A 21,337-nucleotide genomic window follows, 5' to 3' on the forward strand; every position below is an offset into this window, starting at 1 on the left:
CTCTCAGTCACATTTTTTAACAACTTTAACAAAAGGTGATTCTTGCAGTTCAGCCAGCACTGTGAGGTGGGAGCCCTTCTGTAGGGTGGCCTGTACCTGTTCTCGCACCCAGTCAGGCAAGATGTGCCTGGGGCACCTGCCTTGAGGTGCCTGATTGCAGATTTCTAAGCTACCCCCCGATGACATGGAAAACTAGGGGCAACTGGCAAATTCCAGTTGGTCTCCTTTAAGTGGGCTTAACAAAACTCTTAATAGGTGATGACTAGTGCCCACCTCACGGGGGTGGGTATCTCTGTAAGGCCCAAACCCACCACCTCTGTAATGGTTGGCACTGGGAACATCATCAGGATTAGCCGGCTGCCATTGCTAATCCCGCCCTCGCCCCTCCCACCCCATCCCACCTTTCCTCCAATCCACAACCTTGGAATATTGACAAAGTGTGAAGACTGCCCAGACACGTTGGATGAACGGGGACACTCTCAGGATTGCTCGCTGACAAAGCTAAGTCATTTGCAATTTCCTAAACGCGTTTAGTTTGCTGAGAATAATGTGTATCGGCATATTCAATGGATTTAGGTGTCATGCGGGCGTTACATGCTCAATTTATTCAGCTGTTTCCTCACATCTTAGGAGCTTAGATTTATTTATTTAGATGTATTCCGACGCTACTTCAAAAATCTGCATTGATCCATGCGTTTGACAAGCTAAAACTGTGCGAGATGGGTAGAGGATTGGAAGGTGCTGCCATTGCACAGGATTCTGAACTGATGTTTGCACTGGCTCACTCCCAAAATCATTCCCAGTTCTCTCAACGTGCTGTTTGTTATCAAGTTGTCCTCCCTGTAAACTTCCCATTTAATCTATTTTTCCGTCAGTATATCTCAAACTTGAAAGTCAGAGACAGTGACCCAGAAATTCAAGGACAATAGTGTGTGAAGGGCAGAGTCATAAATAATTAATCAGCCTCTGCTTTCATTATTATTATTTACGCTGTTCTAATAAGCTTAATTCATTGTGATAGTTTTTATCGCCTCGTGCTCTTTTTATTGGGTATTTACATATGAAAGTTGAATCTATAAAACATCGCGAGCCTTCATTTAATCTCTGTCAGCTCCAGAAACTCCTCTTGCCAGCTGGTCTTCCTTTGAGCGTTCCGACGTAGGGCAGGAGGATTTTTTTAGTTAAGCCAGCGGAAGTGGACTATAGGGTCGTGTAGGACATAGACAATCTTCCATCTTGCACCCTCTATCGCCACTCTTCCTTTGTCTTTTGCTGCCCAAATTGCTTTTGCAAGTGACCCACCACCTGAAACACACAGGCACTCTGTCATCCAATACAGTTCCACCTCACAGCAGCTGGAGCACCACTGTAAACAGGACAGGAAGTGACCCTGTCTTTCATTCCATTTGTTGCCATTTCATTTCATGCTAGGCAGAAGTTTGTAGTTTAGCCCCTTGGATGTTGATGCTTCTGCACTGACTTGTTTTCTCAGACTCATTTGTAGCTGGGCACAAGTTCCCTTCACCCTCGAGAGTGTTATCACTTGCTCATCTGGGCAGCACGGTGGCACAGTGGTTAGCTCTGCTGCCTCACAGCAACAGGGACCTGCGTTCGATTCCCAGCTTGGGTCTCTGTGGAGTTTACATGTTCTCCCTGTGTCTGCATGGGTTTCCTCTGGGCACTACGGTTCCCTCCCACACTCCAAAGATGTGCCATGCTAAATTGTCCCTTAGAGTCAGGCGAACTAGATAGGTGAAATGTATGGGGTTATGGGGATGCCTGGGTTGATGGGCCACATGGCCTCCTTCTGCACTGTAGGACGCTATAATTCTATCCTCCTCCTTCAGATACCATGTCCAAAGAGTATGTTGATGACCATAGACTTCCATTGGGCTAGTGCATGATCAGGGACCAGATCAGTAATGCCAAGGTAGCCTAGACTTCAATTGTTTTTGATTTTGGCATTAAGGTGAGCGTAGGATGTTTTGCTCCAGTATGATTTGATTGACCCACTGGGAAGCTTTTATTAAAACAAACTTTATTCAACAAAACTGTTAAAATATAACAAGAAGAAGCAGCGTAACTTTTACCAATTGACAATACTTAAAAGTGACATGGTATAATTCTTAACAGCCAGCTATCTCTACAGTTCCAATGTAAGCAATATCCGCATAGACATAATTCCCACTTTAGACTTGGTTGGTACAAAAAGACATAGGCATTTGTGGATGCTAGATTTCCAGCCTTTTAACCCCTCTGAACAGATACAGAAATTTCACCTGTCTTCTAACTCCCATACAGCAACCTCCAGAGAAAGAGAGACTGACTCCGTCACCATTCCCAGTCTCCAAATCTAGAGAGAGAGAAAGAGACACAGACAAACTACATTTCTCTAAAGATCCCAAGCAGCAACTGACTTGAATTCTCTGTGTCATATAGTCCTGCCCAGTCACATGATTTTTACCTGTCAATCAATCTGATCAAGCCTCATCCTGAAACACTAAAATAACAGAACAGCATTAGCCCAGATTAAAATAAACATTTTAGCGATTAGGAGCAATTATTCCACTGCAGTATCAACAGGGGGCGAATGGTTACAGAAAAAGCGGCACTAGTTAAAAGAGCTGACTGCTAAATTAAATCCTGCACAAGAAACATGACACAAATACATTTAACATAGAAACCCTACAGTGCAGGAAGAGGCCATTTGGCCCATCGAGTCTGCACCAATCACAATCCCACCCAGTCCCTACCCCATATCCCTACCTATTTACCCACTAATTCCCTTAACCTACACATCTGAGGACACTAAGGGACAATTTTTAGCATGATCAATCAACCTAACCTGCACATTTTGGACTGTGGGAAGAAACTGGAGCACTCAGAGGAAACCCACACAGACACGGGGAGAATATGCAAACTTGACAAGACAGTCATCCAAGCTGGGAATTGAACCCAGGTCCCTGGAGCTGTGAAACAGTGGTGCTAACCATTGTGCTACCGTGCCGCTCAATTTATTAAAGGCACAGCATCGTCACAACGATGAAGCTTCACAAAATACTGCAAGTGATCTGCTTTCTGCAGTATGGCCAATCAGGAAAGTCTCTCTTCCACCCTTATCGTCTGTCATCAGGTGTATTGGAAAGATTTGCGTGTTGACGGTCAACTTGTGTGGCCACATTCTTAACTCACTTTCCATGACTTGAACTCAGAGCGTGTGGCCCAGAATCTGCATCAGAGACCTCATCATGTTCAGGTCACTGTAGAATCAACAGGGTTGTGTAGAAAACATTTCAGTCTCCCTCAGGTGCCAGATGATTTTACCTCATGCTGTCAAGTGATCCTCCTTGACTTTAGAAGCACATTAGTCTTTGAATTCAGTTTTAATTGCCAAACAAATTTATCGAGCAGTAATTGATCAGTCAATAGCAGCATCGATGTAACAGTACCTATTAGATTTAGTTAACTTCTTAAGTAACTGGCTTTAACACTTGGCTTCATAGCTCAGTGATTAGAGCACTGGCCTTGTCAACTAGTGGTCGCGAGTTCAATTCTTGGGCGGCATGGTGGTACAGTTGTTTGCACTGCTGCCTCACAGCGCCAGGGATCCTGGTTCAATTCCGACCTTGGGTCACTCTCTATGTGGAGTCTGCACCTTTTCCCCTTGTCTGCGTGGGTTTCTTCTGGATATTCCACTTTCCTCCCACACTCCAAAGATGTGCAGGTCCGGTGCATTGGCCATGCTAAATTGCCCCTTAGCGTCGGGGAAGGAAGGGTATTAGCAAGGTAAATAGGTGGAGTTACGGGGATAGGACCTGGGTGGAATTGTTGTTGGAGAAGGCTAGATGGGCCGAATGGTCTCCTTCTGCACTGTAGGGATTCTGTGATTAATAAGAGGCAAGCTGGATGGGCTGAATTTGCCTACTTCTGCTCCTAATTCCTGTGTTCCGAATAAGAAATAATAATTAACCCTTAACTGCTGCTACAAACTTTCTATTGAAGCACTATTTATAATCAGTAGTTACTACATCATTAGTAGTTATTTCAGCTTATTATCTTGCTTTGAAGGTGCCAGACACACTTGAACAGCCTAATAAATACATTTTTAAAGTGACTGGGAATTAGTAGATTTAAACTAACTGTTAGATTTAAAATAAAATACTACCAGTTTTGCACATATCCAAGAAAACCCGACAAGATATTTGACCTTGATTTAGCAGGCACGCCAGCCCTAGGCTCAAATTCCATAATGGCCACTGTCTACACTTCCCGCTGCCTCGCCAAAGCACCAGCATAATTAAGGACCCCACGCACCCTGGATGTTCTCTCTTCCATCTTCTTCCGTCAGGAAAAAGATGCAAAGGTCTGAGATCACGTACCAATTGACTAAAGAACAGCTTCTTCCTTGTTGCCAGCAGGTCGTGAATGTAGACCAATCCATCGCTCAAACCAGTTTCCCATCCATTGACTCTGTCTACACTTCCTGCTGCCTCAGAAAAGCAGCCAGCATAATTAAGAACTCCACGCACCCCGGACATTCTCTCTTCCACCTTCTTCCATCAGGAGAAAGATACAAAAGTCTGAGGTCACGTACCAAGTGACTCAAGAATAGTTTCTTCCCTGCTGCCGTCAGACTTTTAAATGGACCTATCTCACGTGAAGTTGATCTTTCTCTACACCATAGCTATAACTGTAACACTACATTCTGCACTCTCTCATTTCCTTCCCTATGAATGTTATGTTTTGTCTGTATAGCGTATAAGAAGCAATACTTTTCACTGTATGTTAATACATGTGACAATATTAAATCAAATCAAAAAAATCTTAAGTATTGTTTCTTGTATGCTATACAGACAAAACATATGTTCGTAGAGTACGCGGGGGGGAGGAAAGGAGAGGGTGCAAAATGTAGAAATAAAACATTATTAGAGAGTTACAATTATGGAACCCTACAGTGCAGTAGGGGGCCATTCGACCTGTCGAATCTGCACCAACCACAATCCCACCCAGGCCCCGTAACCCCATGCATTTACCCTAGCTGATTCCCCTGACACTAAAGGACAATTTAGCATGGCCAATCCACTCAACTCGCACATTTTTGGAGTGCGGGGGGGATACCGGAGCACCCGGTGGAAACCCGTGCAGATACGGAGAGAATGTGCAAACTCCACACAGACAGCAACCCAAGCCGGGAATCGAACCTGGGTCCCTTGTGCTGTGAGGCAGCAGTGCTGCCCCCTTAGTTCATAAGAGCCTGAGTAGAGATTTGAAAGCTTAGAACGAGAGTAAAAGATAGAATTAGAGTGTATGCAGGGGACAGCTCACAAGAAAGCGCCACGCGCTGAACCTTTCCTGAATAGTTACACCAGTTGGGCCAAACGGCCTGTGTCTGTGGTGTCTCCTTGATGAAGTGCATTTAAATCTTACACAGAAATGCTTCATATTTGTTGGATTGTCACATTCTGAATGCCGATCATAAGAACTCTGGCACTTTACTTTGAGCATCTGTGACCTTTCAAGCTCTTTGGCAAATTAGTGCATTCACTCTTGTCTTGTGAATGCACTGCTTTGTCTCCTCGCCATTGTATACATGCATTCAGGAAGCACTTTGCTATTCGAAATCTTACTCAGCGCGTGCCATTATTTTACCCTCCGATCTGTGCCATTTTGCAGCTGCATCTTCATGCAATGTGTTTTAAATGAGTTCATGTGGAAATGATAAATGTTTCCAAGTACCGTCGGGGAAATGCAGCTTAATATCTAAGATCATCTCCAGCGCACTCATGTACTGGGAAAAGCTTAGGTAGATTGTGTACTGAACATGTAGCGCTAATGGAGTAATGATTTCACTTTTAGTAATGATAAAATGTTGCAGATAATGATGTACTTTATCCAACCCTAGGAACACTCACAGAATGCAAACACCCATCTCGGTATATTTTCCATTAAATTCAGAACAAATAATGTTGCAATCAGTGTCCTCACATCCCCCAAACTGTTTCCTTAGTGAGCCAGTGACATTACTTACAGCGATAGGAAGATGTGTTTTTAATCTTGCTCAGCAAGCAGGACGTGTCACTGGGCAGTTAGAATCCCCCATGGTGGCACGATGGCACAGTGATTAGCACTGCTGCATCACAGCACTAGGGACCCGGGTTCGATTGCTGGCTGGGTCACTGTTTGTGCAGAGTTTGCATGTTCTCCCTGTGTCTGCGTGGGTTTCCTCTGGGCGTTCTGGTTTCAAAGAACAAAGAGAAGTACAGCACAGCAACAGATCCTTTGGCCCTCCAAGCCTGCACCAATCATGATGCATGTCTAAACTAAAACCTTGCACACTTACCTTTTGTATCCTTCTATTCCCATCCTATTCATGTATTCGTCTCGTTGTCCCTAGTCCTCCAACAATCTGAAAGGGGATTGACCGTGATAAATTCTCCCTCAGTGTACACAAACAGGTGCCGGAGTGTGGCGACTGGGGGATTTTCACAGTAACTTCATTGCAGTGTTAATGTAAGCCTAAGGGAAGTTATTAGAGAGGATTCTTTAAGACAGGATTTACTCCCATTGGAAATAAATGGACGTATTCACTAGAGGCAACATGGTTTTGTGAAGGGGAGGTCATGCCTCACTAGTTTGCTCGAGTTTTTTGTGGGAGTGATGAAGATGATTGATGAGGGTAGGGCATTGCATGTTTTGTCTACATGGTCTTCACTAAGGCCTTTAATAAGGTCCCTCATGGTAGACTGGTGCAAAAGGTGAATTTGGATGGGCTCAGAGGTGAGCTGGCAAGATGGATACAGAACTGACTCAGTCATAGAAATCAGAAGGGAGCAGTGGAAGGGTGCGTTTCTGAATGGAGGGCTGTGACAAGTGGCATTCCTCAGGGATCAGTGCTGGGACCTTTGCTGTTTGTAATATATATATAAATGATTTGGAGGAAAATGTTAACTGCTTCGATTAATAAGTTTGTGGATGACACAAAGCGCGATAGCGATGAGGACCATCAGAGGGTACAGCAGGATATAGATCGGTTAGAGACTTGGGTGGAGAGATGGCAGACGGAGTTTAATCCGGACAAATGTGAGGTAATGCATTTTAGAAGATCTCATACAGATCGTAAATATACAGGAAATGGCAGAACCCTTAAGAGTATTGGAAGGCAGAAGGATCTGGGTGTACAGGTACACAGGTCGCTGAAAGTGGCAACACAGGTGGAGAAGGTAGTCAAGAAGGCATACGGCATGTTTGCCTTCATCGGCTGGGGCATTGAGTTTAAAAATTGGCAAGTCATGTTGCAGCTTTATAGAACCTTAGTTAGGCTGCACTTGGTGTATAGTGTTCAATTCTGGTCGCCACTCTACCAGAAGGATGTGGAGGTTTTGGAGAGGGTACAGATAAGACTCAGCCTGGTATGGAGGGCATCAGCTATGAGGAAAGATTGGAGAAACTTGGTTTGTTCTCACTAGAACGGAGATTGAGGGGAGACCTGATAGAAGGCTACAAGATTATGATGGGGTGGGCAGAGTGGATAGTCAGAAGCTTTTTCCCAGGATTGAAAAGTCAATTACTAGGGGACATAGGTTAGGGTGCGAGAGGCAAGATTTAAAGGAGATGTGCGAGGCAAGTTTTTTACACAGAGGGTGGTGGGTGCCTGGAACTCACTGCTGGGGGAGGTAGTGGGAGCAGATACAATAGTGACTTTTAAGGGGCGTCTGGACAAATACATGAACAGGATGGGAATAGAGGGATATGATCCCCGGAAGGATAGGGGGGTTTCTGTTCAATCAGGCAGTATGGTCAGCACAGGCTTAGAGAACCGAAGGGCCTGATCCTGTGCTGTAGTTTTCTTTGTTCTTTGTTCCTACTTGTGACACTAATAAACAAACTTAAAACTTAACCCTGTGGAGGCCCCACTCCATTTGTGCAGGATCCAACCTGTTCTGTTGAGTAAGGCAAAAGGGTCATCCACCATGTGTGTTGAAAGCGTTCTGAAGACCAGTTATTTAAACCAGAGTTCTATGTGGAAAAGCCAAATTAGCAGCAAGTAGTCAGGGTTAGGGGCCCAATAAGGCTTTTTTTTAACATCTTTTTTATTTTCTTGGCGGGATCTTTTTAAAAAATTAGCCTCCTGGGACATTGCCAGGACCAGCGTTCCTTGCCCATCTGTAATTGTCCTTGAACTCTTGAACTGAGTGGCTTGCTGGGCCCTTTCAGAGGGCAGTTAAGAGACAACCATATTGCTGTGGATCTGGAATCGCATGGTGGCCAAATCGGGTAAGGACGACAGATTTCCTTCCCTCAAGGACATTAGTGAACCAGATGGTTCACTAGATCTGTTGATGCTAGTTTCATGATCACCATTACTGACACCGATTTTTAATTTATTTTCTCTTTTCAGCAATGAAATTTAAATCCCACCAGCTGGCAGACTGGGATTTGAACCCATGTCCCAGAGGATTAACTTGGATCAAATTCCTGATCCAATGACTTTACCATGTACAAATATAAAATGACTTTAACCGCTAAGTATGTTATGTCAAGATAAGGGGCGGCATGGTGGCACGGTGGTTGGCACTGCTGTTTCACGGCTCCAGGGACCTGGGTTCGGTTCCCGGCTTGGATCACTGTCTGTGTGGAGTTTGCACATTCTCCTTGTGTCTGTGCGGGTTTCTTCCGGGTGCTCCAGTTTCGTTCCACAGTCCAAAGATGTGCGGATTAGGTTGATTGGCCATGCTAAAATTGCCCCTTAATGTCCTGAGATGCACAGGTTAGAGGAATTAGTGGGTAACTATGTAGGGATATGGGGGTAAGGCCTGGGTGGGATTGTGGTCAGTGCAGACTCGATGGGTCAAATGGCCTTTTTCTGTTCTGTAGTGTTTCTATGATGACAAGGCAAGGGACTGATTGCCCAGGGCCCCACGACACAAGGACAGTTGAGGCACTGGCTTCCAACATTCTTCCTCTTATCATCTTGATTGCGATCCCTTCCTGACCACACCCCTTCCGCACCCCCCCCCCCCCCCCCAAACACCCCCACTACTCCCAAACACCCCTAGTGCTGACCTGAGCATGAGGACCCATTCCTTAAGCACCTGGTGACAGTTAAGCTTCCCTCTGTTGACTAACAGGCAATGGATGGCTAATTGGGTCCCATTCAGATGATGGTCACACTTTTTAATCCTTGGGCCTGTTCTACTGAGGCTTTGAGATGCTGCCTGCATCTCCCTCACCCGTCCGCCCACCTCCTCCCCCACAAACACCCCTCCTCCCTGCCACCTCACACAACCATATGATCCCTACACAAACTGATGATCAGGATTATACTGTCTCCTTTTAATTTGGCCTTGGCCTTGGCTCCAGAATTCCTTCCCGCAATCTCTGCAACTCTCCTTTTCTTTCTTCGTTTAGGATACAGCTAGTTGTCTGCTTGAGTTGTTCAGTGTCTACCTTTTTGATCTGATTTATTATTGTCACATGCATTAGTACACTGTGAAAAGTATTGTTTCTTGCACACTATATAGACAAAGCCTATCATTCATAGAGAAGGAAAGGAGAGATTGAAGAATATAGTGTTAGTCATAGCTAGGGTATAGAGAAATATCAACTTAATGAGAGGTAGGTCCATTCAAAAGTCTGACGGCAGCAGGGAAGAAGCTGTTCTTGAGTCGGTTGGTATGTGACCACAGACTTCTGTATCGTTGTCCTGACGGAAGAAAGTGGAAGAGAGAATGTCTGGGGTGCCTGCGGTCCTTAACTATGCTGGCTGCTTTGCCAAGGCAGTGGGAAATGTAGTCTGAGTTAATGGATTGATTTGTGTGATGGATTGGGCTTCATTCACAACATTTTGTAGTTCCTTGCGGTCTTAGGCAGCAGGAGCCGTACCAAGCTGTGATACAACCAGAAATAATGCTTTCCATGCTGCATCTGTAAAAGTATAACTTTGTTTTGTAATGCTCCTGTGAAGCACTATGAGATGTTTAATTGCCTTTAAAGGCACTGTATAAACATAAGTAGGTGTTATTGACCTCAAATCAAGATGATAGAGAATGAAAAGTTACCAACAGGAATCTCTCCCTTGGTTTAATGTTGCAGAAAGTGACCAGAACGGTTTGTTATTGTTCCCAGGAAAGTTCAATCAAGCAATATCTATCCGGATGCCAGCCATCCGTGACTTGCCTTTGAATTCTGCTCATGTTGCATTCAGCTGCTGTAGTCCTGTCAATCCTAAATGTTATCTCTTTTCTTCCTTTCTTTCTTAGGATCCTAAAGATGAAAGCTCACTTCTTAGGCTCCAGTTGAAGGAGAAAGATGAACTGATTTCCCAACTTCGAGACGAACTTGTAAGTGGAAGCTGTGGTGTGTCTTTCAAAGACTTGCTCTTTCTGGCAAGATAATAAGTAGAGACTTGCGTTTGTGCCAGTAACATGGCCACCTGTCAACCTGCTGTATCGATTAATACATTGTTCATGAATATAGATTCCTTTTCTTTGATATTCCTGAAATTTGAATACATGGGCCAGATTGGGCTATTTATATGGCGTTTTTTTTGTCTTATCTGACAGTAAAATGAAAAGCGATTGCCCACTTGGGCTAAAAGAGAAATACACATTTCTTGTCTCTTCCTCTCAGAAAGGCAATGACTCTCTGCGAAATGCCGCTCTGTAATCCTCTGGCAATGAGCCTCCAGGCCATTCCTCATGAGGGAGCAGATGTAGTCAATAGTTGGCAAACTGTTAACAAGGGAGCTATCACAGCTAAAGCCAGTCAAGACTAGGTCTCCAAGATGAGGTCCATATTCAGCAGGATTCTTCCCATCGGGAATCACTGAATATCCATCAACAATGCCAATCCTTGTCGATTCTCCATCCATTCATTCTCAGACCTTCTAAGAATACTGAAGCCAATTGTAGCAAAATCAACTTCTGTTCGGGATAACAATTGTCTATAAGCTACTTAAACCCTGACAGTGATGTGAATTGGAGTCAGTCCCTTACAATGTTGTAGCACAGAAGGAGCCCGTTCAGCCCATCCCATCTGTGGCAGTGTCCTTCTTTCCAATTGCTTTCCATTTGTCTTTGACATATTTGTTACATTGTCCCGTGTTTAGTGATGCATTTGCATCCTATCACTCATTACTCACAGGTTCACAATGCTGCTTATGAACTGAATGCAGTAGCTTTGCATTCTACAAGGAGATATTGGTCCCTTTCTCTTACAAACCTTGCTGCTCAGGTTTTCACCTGCTGTGTAATTTCATAAGTTTCAAGTTATAAATTCATCATCGTCTGTAGAAACCACAAGAGGCAGGAAGGATTTTGTGTTTGGGGCCAGGGCTCTGACTTTGGAGTCAGATGTGGTTGGAGGATGCTCTATAGTACAACTAACGTGCCTAATTCAATCATGGTCACTTAGCACTGTGTGGTCTCGAAGTGTGATTGACAGGGGAATCATCCTGTCATCTCCTCTTTGGCCAGGACTTGTGGAGTCATCAGGTGTAGGCTTCATTAATGCCTATACTCACTTTCTGACTCTTTCCACCCTTCCTTGCTGATGAAGCAACTATATTGGACTAAAGAACATTCTGAATCCTAAGAGACAATTGGTACACCTTGTCTTGGTGACAGTATGCTTTGAACTTAGAACATTGTGGATGCCAGTCCCTTCAGAGACAGCAGCGCATAATTCAGGCAATACTGAGGGAGTGCTGCACTGTCAGAGGTGTCACCTTTTGCATCAATGTGAAAACAAGACTTTGACTGAGCTATTGGGTCAAAGTTGTCATGATGCCACTTGAAGAGGTTTTTAACATGCATCACAAAAACAGATTTTGATGTAATTTCTTCCTTTTGCTATGTGCAAATTAGCCACCACATTTCCATGCATCATGTCAGCAAGTACAGTATTTGATTGTCTTCGAAGCACTTTGAAAGATGCTGAGTATTTAAAAGGTGATACATAAAGGCAGGATCTCCATTTTCTGCCCCTGGGGTTTGTGTACCACACACATTGACTGACCAGCTGTGAGCTGTGGCTCCTGATTGTTTAATTTAAACTTTTAAGCTTATTTATTATTGTCACAAGTAGGCTTACGTTGACACTGCAATGAAGTTACGGTGAAAATCCCCTAGTTGCCACAGTCCGGCACCTAATCGGATACACTGAAGGAGAATTTAGCATGGCGAAAATTGCACCTAACCAGCACACCTTTCAGACTATGGGAGGAAACCAGAGCACCCAAAGGAAACTCATGCAGATATGGGGAGAACATGCAGACTCCACACAGACAGTCACCCAAGCCGGGAATCAAACCCGCCTCACTGGCGCAGTGAGGTAGGGATTTGGGAGTATGGAGTTGAGTTTGAAGGCTATGAATTGTAAGATAAGTAGCCACAACACTAGCTAACTTTATACTACAGGTACCACTCAAGTGCAAGATCGCTAGCTTTAGAAGATGCTCCCTCTGGTGTACAGTGAAGACTGGGACCGGATGTTAAAGGCAAATATATATTTAAATTTTACTGCTACATTTATTGTAATAGCAAGACAAGTGTGGCATGAAAACTTGAATATCATGGCTATAAAATCATTCAGTGATACTATTAATCTGTCGGTTTATGCACACTCTCCTTATGTACCATCCTAAAAATACAGCTATCTGTCAATTGTAAATCAGGTATCAGAGTAACTTGTATTTTATTTCCGTGGATGTAACGGAAGAAGCATCTTCAGAAAATATGCCCCGGCACCTCAGATACATCTTCTTGGGCAGAATGACTTTTGCCATGGCTAACATTAGTCATGTTTCAAATTTGTTTTTTTGCTCGATAACGTGCTGTGATTTGACCAACTAGCAATCTGTTAGAGAACTAGGTCACTGCTTTTGGACAGCACAGTGGTCAGCACAGCTGCCTCGCAGTGCCAGGGACCCGGCTTTGATTCCCTGTTTTGGTCACTGTCTGTGCGGAGTCTGCACGTTCTCACCGTTTCTGCGTGGGTTGCCTCCGGGTGCTCCGATTTCCTCCCACAGTCGGAAAGATGTGCTGGTTAGGTATGCCTTGACTCTTCTTCATTTGATGCCAAGAGATTGTCCTTAACCTCCGAGGACAGATGAGGCCTCGGTTTAATGCATCATCAAAATTTCCTCCCACAGTCCAAAGATGTGCAGGTTAGGTTGATTGACCAAGCTAAATTGCCCATTAATGTCAGGGGGATTAGCACAGTGAATGCATGGAATTCGGGGCTGGGTGGGATTGCTGTCAGTGCAGGCTCGATGGGCTGAATAACCCTCCTCCTGCAATGTAGGGATTCTATGATGTGTGCTGGATGGAAACTCATATGAGGTTAATAGCCATGGATGGCTGTCTCAGACCAAGCTGTCTGTCAAACCGTAAAGAAAGAATTTGCATTTCCGTAGCCTCTTTCCCAACCTTTGTCTGCTCTAACGTGCCTCACGGACAATGAAGTCGGTGAACCATTGAAGCCATTGGAAGTCTGGAGGTAGTGACTCTTGTGTTGAGCATAAAAGTGAGCCACCAGTGGTGTGATGGTCACCAGCTTTCTCATCTGCCATGTGGGGTCTGTTCTTTGTGGGTGTGTCCCAAACTCTTGTACATGTTTGCAACACAGCTCACATTGCCTTGCACCTAGTCATAAGTGAACCACCCGTTGGTTGGAAAGTTGAGGAAGACCACTGATGTGAGTATATCATGTTGTGGCTGCAACGGGGGCAGTTGACCTATTTATTGAGTTATGTGCAAAAGTCTGATAATTGGGGCCATAGTTCACAATCGATGGTGTTCATTGGAGAACCGTTTGTCATCACTGTTGTAATATAGGAAGTATGGGAGACAAAACAAGGTCGCAGAAAAATCAAGTATGAAGGAGGAGCCCCCATCCTGGGCCTTCTGCCAGTGTGGGACTGCCAGCTTCCTCATTCTGACCCTTACCCTGGCAGCGCACACAACTGATCCCTGATGCTGCCAATCTGAGTAGCCGGAAACTCTCGAGGGTCCCTGGAAGGTCCCGCTGTCAGCTTGTTCAACCGGTCCCAACATGTTTTGGCCATGGGGTGACAATGTGTCAATACGCAAAGAAAGAACTCGCATTTCCGTAGCCTGTTTGTCAACCTTAGTCTGCTCCACAGTGCCTCAGAGACAATAAAGTACTGCAGGTGTTGTTGTTAGGTGAACCATTGAAACCATGGAAAATCCCTCCAGGACTGGATAGTTTGGGAAAGAGGCTTCGGAAATGCATTTCTTCCTTTATGTTTTGACACATAGCTTGTTCTGGGACAGCCATCCATGGTTTTTAACCTCGTACGAATCACCAACCAGCACACATCATCGACTCCCTGCAGTGCAGAAGGAGGCCATTCAGCCCATCAAGCCTGCACTGACAGCAATCCTGGTGTGGTGAATGCCCACTGATTTTCCTTTGGGCAGAGTGTGAGCTCCCCACCATCCATCCCCCCATTCCTAACCAACCCCTCCCCGTTCCCTAACCAACACATCTTTCGGACTGTGGGAGGAAACTGGACCACCTGGAGGAAATCCACGCAGGCACAGGGAGACTCCATGCAGACAGTGACCCAAGTGACAGTGAATCGAACCTGGGTCCCTGGCGCTGTGAGGCAACAGCGCTAACCACTGTGCCACCATGCCTGGAGAGAAATACACCCCTTAATCTTTTTTTATTCTGCAAATTGCTTTGAACTGAGCATTGCAGTGTGGCAGACTTAAAGCCACATCAAACAACATGGAACTAATTGGCGTCTTCACAATGCTGAGACCCTGAGACACTCATAGGGGGATATATAGAAAGAGACTGTTAAACCCATCTTTCATACTGGTTTACCAAATTAATTTGATCTCATCTTTCCTGCCTCTATTTTTTACCATTTGTCATGAGCTGTGTACAGTATGAAAATCTGTGGGCACAGTTTATATATTTTATCTCTGGTGCTAACTGGGCCAACTCAGTTCTGGGACAGAAGTCATTTGCTGCAGGTCTTAAAAAATGGATTTTCTATATTTCTGCATCCCTGGAGAAAGCTGGCTACAAATATTAGTCAAGGCTGGAGTTTGTAATTGGGTCTCCTAGTTTCAGAGTTTAACCCAATTGGTTATTTTTCATCGTGTTTTGGAAAGTTGACATTAAAGCTTTACAAAGAATTGGGTTGGAGAGGAGCAAGAAAGCAGTTGCAATGTCTAGGAAAAGCATATTTCCATGACCATGGAAAATACAAGAGACATACCAAAGAACAGGAACAGGCCCAACAAGCCTGTGCCAATACACAGTCTCTACCCCTCTGTTCGCTTCCATTCATGTGTCTGTGAAGATGCATCTTGAACATTACTAACATGCCTGCTTCCATCACCACCACTGGCAGTGCATTCCAGGCACCCACCACCCTCTTTTTGAAACCCACAGTGGTTAGCACTGCTGCCCCACTGCGCCTGGGACCCGGAGTTCAATCCCCGGCTCGGGCCACTGTCTGTGTGGAGTTTGCACGTTCTCCCTGTGCCTGGGTGCTCCGTTTTTTTTTGCCCACAGTCCAAATCACGCGCTGGTTAGGTGCATTGGTCATGATAGATTCTCCCTCGGTGTACCTGAACAGGTGCAGAGCATGGCGACTGTGGGATTTTCACAGTAACTTCATTGTAGTGTTAATGCAAGCCTACTTGTGACACTAATAAAATAAACTTTAAACTTAAACTTACCACCTCTCACCTTAAACCCGTGCCCTCTTGTAGTCAGCCCTTCCACCTATCCAGCCTGCATCTCATAATTTTGCAGACAACTTTAAGTTTATTTATTTATTAGTCACAAGTAGGCTTACATAAACATTGCAATGAAGTTACTGTGAAATTCCTCTAGTCGCCACACTCCTCTTGGTACACTGAGAGAGAATTTAGCATGGCCAGTGCACCTAACCAGCAAGTCTTCCAGCCTTTGGAGGAAACCGGAGCATGCAGAGGGAACCCACGCAGACACGGGGGGAATGTGCAGACTTCGTACAGACAGTGGCCTAAGCTGGGAATCGAACCCGGGTCCCGGCCGCTGTGAGGCAGCGGTGCTAACCACCGTGCCACCCCATCTATCAGGTTGCCTCCTCAGCCCTGGTCTCAGTGAAAACAATCCGAGTGTATCCAACCTCTCCTCATAACTAAACCCCTGCAGACCAGGCAATATTGTTGCAGAAAGGATTAGATTATAAACTCAGAACTTGCAAAAGATAAAAGTACTGTTTCGTGTACAGAAGGTGCTGATGTTATTTTGCACGGTGTCGGTGACATCTGATGTTTTGATCACATTAACTGGGGCAGGGTGACCAAATTGGAAAGTTTTACACAACTTTATTGGAAGAAATGTCAGCTGTGTTTCAGAGTAATTACGGAGAGTGGTGAGAAAGTTTAGACGTGCACGGAATCCAAGGCAGGCAATAGAACATAGAACATAGAACATTACAGCGCAGAACAGGCCCTTCGGCCCACGATGTTGCGCCGACCAGTTAAAAAACAATGACCCACTAATCTAAACCAATCCCTTTTCATCCATAAACCTATCCACGGATCTCTTAAACGCCCCCAAACTAGGCGCATTTACAACTGCAGCAGGCAGGGCATTCCAATCCCTCACCACCCTCTGGGTAAAGAACCTACCCCTGACATCCGTCCTATAACTACCCCCCCTTAATTTAAAGCCATGCCCCCTCGTGCTAGCTTTCTCCATCCGAGGAAAAAGGCTGTCACTGTCCACCCTATCTAAACCTCTAATCATCTTATATGTTTCAATAAGATCCCCTCTTAGCCTCCTTCTTTCTAGCGAAAACAACCCCAAATCCCTCAGTCTCTCCTCATAGGACCTCCCCTCCACACCAGGCAACATCCTGGTAAACCACCTCTGCACCCTCTCCAAAGCCTCCACATCCTTCCTGTAATGTGGGGGAAGAACCACACTCAGAAACTTCCGGAAGGATAAAGTGAAGGAACAAGATTTGTGTTTGCTCTGAGCATGAAGAATAAGGAATGGTTGCTGCACATCCCTATTTCATTCAATATCCCTACCCTGTTTCCTTTGAAAGGTGGCATAATGTTACAGCCAAACACTCTGGGCCCTATTTTACCATTTTGATTCTAAGTGCTGGGCGGACTTGAAACTGGGAGTACTTCAGATCCGAGTTTTAGACCTGTTCTCAAGCACCCCCATACACATGCTGCTTGAAAAAATATCAGCGATTCCGAATCGTGCTGCAGAAGCCTGTCGGCAAGGCTTAACGCACCCGAAATCCTGCAGCTCCGATCGGTGCCTCCAGCTGCACATGCGCAGAAAAAAAATGATAGAATGTGCCTCCCCTGCCACATCAGTCCCGGGCTAGATAATACCTACCCCTGGCCCCCATGGATGTTTCCCCACCCTCACAACATTCCTGGCTCCCTTATTTCCCCCATCTCTGCCACTCAGAGTGATTGTGCTCCCTCCTCTCCTCCCACTCCCCTACAATCTCAGGCAGAGTGGCAGCAGAACCTCCCCTTCCCCCACCCACTGATCTCAGGCAGAGTGGCAGGAACTGCCCCCCTTCCCCCTCACTGATCTCAGGCAGAGTGGCAGGAACTGCCCTCCTTCCCCCTCACTGATCTCAGGCAGAATGGCGGCAGCCCCTCCCACCCATCTCAACCAGAGAATTGTTGGACCCACATTCCCCAACCCCCCCAACATTCTCACAGAGAAAGCCACCGGATGCTCGGCACCTACCCCCCCCTCACTAACTGGAGCATCCGAATTGGATTTTTGTGGAGTATGTCTATTTCTCGCCGATTCCAGATGGGCGAATGCAGTGGTAAAGGGGGGAAGTGCTGGTAAGGTTGGACGTGCAGTCCACTAAGTCAATTTAAATGCACGTTTCGGGCGCGGCCCCCATCGTGGCCATTTTTGGGCCCTGGTAAAGTGGGAACTGGCACAAAGGCAGGCCTGATCGAGGTACTAGTGTCACGTCCGAAGGTTTATGTGCCTGAAAACAGGCGCAGCTTGATGGCAAAATCGGGTCCTTAGTTTCTGAGAGAGGAATTTGTAAGTGCTTCTTTTGTTTTGGCATGTACATTTTACAAGTAATGGACAATTCATAGACATGTTAGGGATGGCATGGTGGCTCAGTGGTTAGCACTGTGCCTCACAGCTCCAGGGACCAGGTTCATTTCCAGCCTGAGGAGATTGTGCAGACTCCACACAGACATTCTCCTTGTGTCTGCATGGGCTTCCTCCCACACTCCAAAGATGTGCAAATTAGTGAACAGGATATGCTAAATGTCTCCATTGTGTCTGAAGATGCGTAGATCAGACCAATTAGCCATAGGAAATGTGCGGGGTTACGGGGATTGGGTAGAGAGGGCCTGGGTAGGATTCTTTGTTGGAAAGTCGATGGGCTGAATGTCCTCTTCTGCACTGTCAGGATTCTTTGGGATTTTATGTTGAACTGTGCAATAGTCTTCCTGTAAACTAAATATAGCCTCTGAAGACATAACTTATCTGAATAATTATTACATTGGTTGTCTGCTGGTATTGTGAAAATTGTATCCTGCTGTTTGGCATCTGTTTGTTTTAGTCACACTCCAGAGTTGATGGAAGACAATTGTTCTTCCCTGGTTTGTCCTAATCCACAAGCAAGCAATATGAAGGAAGTTTAAAATAGGTGATGTGGCATCATGTCTCACATTGTTGTGGTATCACCAAACCAGAAGGAAGAAATATTTGGCAGAGTTTATGTTGTGAAGCTGAACCCAAGATGACACTGATTGGCACAGTGATTAGCAGTGCTGCCTCACAGCACCAGGGACGTGGGTACGATTGCCGGCTGGGGCAACTGCCTCCGTTAGTCTCCTGGCTCCTCTCATTGCCTTTTTAGGTTGCTGATGAGTAAGGAAATGACAGACTTGTCCACAATGCCTTTTGCCCGTGCTGCTTTTGGTGCACAGGCTGCTATAGTGGCACAGTAGTTAGCGCCGCTGCCTCATATTGCCAGGGATCTGGGTTTGATTCCCGGCTTGGGTCGCTGTCTGTGTGGAGCTTGCACATTCTCCCTGTGTCTGCGTGGGTTTCCTCTGGGTGCTCCGGTTTCCTGCCACAATCTAAAGATGTGCAGGTTAGGTGGATTGGCCATGGTAAATTGTCCCTTTGTGTCAGGGGGACTAGCTAAGATAAATGCACGGGGTTATGGGGATACGGCCTGAGTGGGATTGTGGTTGTTACAGACTGAGGCCAAACGGCTTCCTGTGCACTGTAGGATTTTATGATTCAATATTATTGCGAAAGTTTTCATATCATCCCTTCTCTTTCCCACTGATCTTCTTTCTGCAGAGGCTTGTTCACTCTTCCCTTCCCATCTTGTGAATACTGAGGCCCGGTATTCACAGATAGAATTATAGAGCCCTACAGTGCAGAAAGAGGCCCTTCGGCCCATCGAGTCTGCACTGAACACAATCCCACCTAGACCTTACCCCCATATCCCTACATGTTATATCCACTAATCCCTCTAACCTACGCATCCCTGGACACTAAGGGGCAATTTCTCAGCGTGGCCAATCAACCTAACCTGCACATCTTTGGACTGTGGGAGGAAACTGGAGCACCCGGAGGAAACCCACACTGACATGCGGAGAATATGCAAACTCCACACAGGCACCCGAAGCCGGAATTGAACCCTGGTCCCTAGCCCTGTGCGGTAGCACTGCTAACCACTATGCCATCATGTCGATCTGCATTACAGGAACTCACAAACACTCTTTAGGCAGTGCCTTCCAAACTTATGACCACTACCATCAAGAAGGTGAAGGATTGCAGACACATGGGAACATTACCACCTGGAAATTACCCTCCAAGCCACCCACCATCCTGCCTTGGAAAAATATCACTGTTCCTTCACCGTTACTTCAAACCCCCTTTGTAACAGCACTGTCCGTGTAGCTATACTTCAAGAAGTCAGCTCACCACCACCTTCTCAAGGGCAACTAGAGATAGGCAATAAATGCTGACCTAGTCAGCTGTGTCCACAATCCCAGGAACGAGCCGCAAAAATTTCATCCAGGCAAGTGGAGAGTATCCCATCATGCTCCTGAGTTGTGCCTTGTAGTTTGTGGATAATCTTTGGGGAGTCAGGAGGTGAGTGTCTTGTCACAGCGTTCCTAGTTAGTGACCTGCTTTTGTTGTTGCTGTATTTACGTGGCGAGTCCAGTTTAGTTTCTGATTAATGGTAGTGTCCAGGATTTTAAAGTGATTCCCTGCAGTGATAGTCTGGGACTTAGATGATCGACATCCAGCAATTGCAGCCACCTTCCTTTGTGTAAGGTATGACTCCTGTCCCTGGAGATATTTGACCCTGATCCCCATTAATTCCAGTATTTGTGAGAGCTCCTTCATGCCACACTCTGTTAAGTGCTGCTTTGGTGTAAAGGGCAGTCACTCTCACCTCACCTCTGGAGATCAGCCCTTTTGTCCATGTTTGAACCGAGCCTGTATGTTTATTCTTGTATGTCTCCAAAGTTTCTTTTTGTCCATCATTTTCCTCATGAATAGAATGAACTGTGTGAGTGCATCTTGAAATTTAGTTACTTTGACCCATTCACAAAGTTGCCTCACAGTGTCTTAAACAATCCAATTTCACGAGGTTCCTGTAATCTAAGGGATTGAATTTTTTGGATACGTTTGGATTTCTTAAGTTTTAGCTGCAAGAGATCCTCTGGGAAACATTGAGGAAAAATTATCACCTATTTCCAAACAGGATCATATTTTCTGCTTTTCCTTGAGAAAAGGCACTTACTATTAGGGCTACTTCATTGTTTGAGATCTCATCTCTTCAGAGCGGTCTGGCTCCGCTAAGTGTTTCAATGCATTCTCGTCCCCACTGTGTATGGATGATGAGTGCAGGAAGAAGATGGATTACTTACCTATTGTACGCCTTGGTGTATTTCAGCTGGAAGCGTTTTTTTGTATGCTATGTTCAGAGAAGACCTGCGAGACAATATCTTGACTTCAGAGCTCTTCGGGAAATTACACACTGCAGCACAGTGTTACACTTAATGCATTTAAATATAGAGTCAAATGCTCTAGACCCATTCAACTCCTTTTTGAGCAACAGTGCAAACCACTGTCATTATCGTCTCTTCTACTCGCCACATTTGTGTGTGAATCCCAGGTTCTTCTGCAGAATAAATCTAGTCTTTCAGAATAAGGTGCCACTCATAGGGCTCTGAAGGAGAGAGCCAAGAGTTGTGACGCTCTTCCTAGCAAGTAAGGATATCCTAGAACATCAACCATTGTGTGGTTTTTGTTCATAGGTTTAGCT

The 21,337-nt window shown here is 45.5% G+C and overlaps 1 protein-coding gene across 4 annotated transcripts in view; it reads left to right on the plus strand.

Annotated features, from left to right (window-relative positions):
• ccser1 (coiled-coil serine-rich protein 1) overlaps positions 1-21,337 on the plus strand; it is a 1,158,875-nt gene that overhangs the window by 684,401 nt on the left and 453,137 nt on the right. For all 4 annotated transcript variants that reach the window (XM_080195592.1, XM_080195582.1, XM_080195612.1 and 1 more), the window contains exon 8: positions 10,260-10,340. In XM_080195592.1, coding sequence (XP_080051718.1) covers positions 10,260-10,340 — 81 coding nt within the window. The remainder of the gene's footprint in view (positions 1-10,259; positions 10,341-21,337) is intronic.

This window comes from Carcharhinus amblyrhynchos, chromosome 1 (genome assembly GCF_965287045.1).
Source record: "Carcharhinus amblyrhynchos chromosome 1, sCarAmb.v2.hapA, whole genome shotgun sequence".
Taxonomy (NCBI): domain Eukaryota; kingdom Metazoa; phylum Chordata; class Chondrichthyes; order Carcharhiniformes; family Carcharhinidae; genus Carcharhinus; species Carcharhinus amblyrhynchos.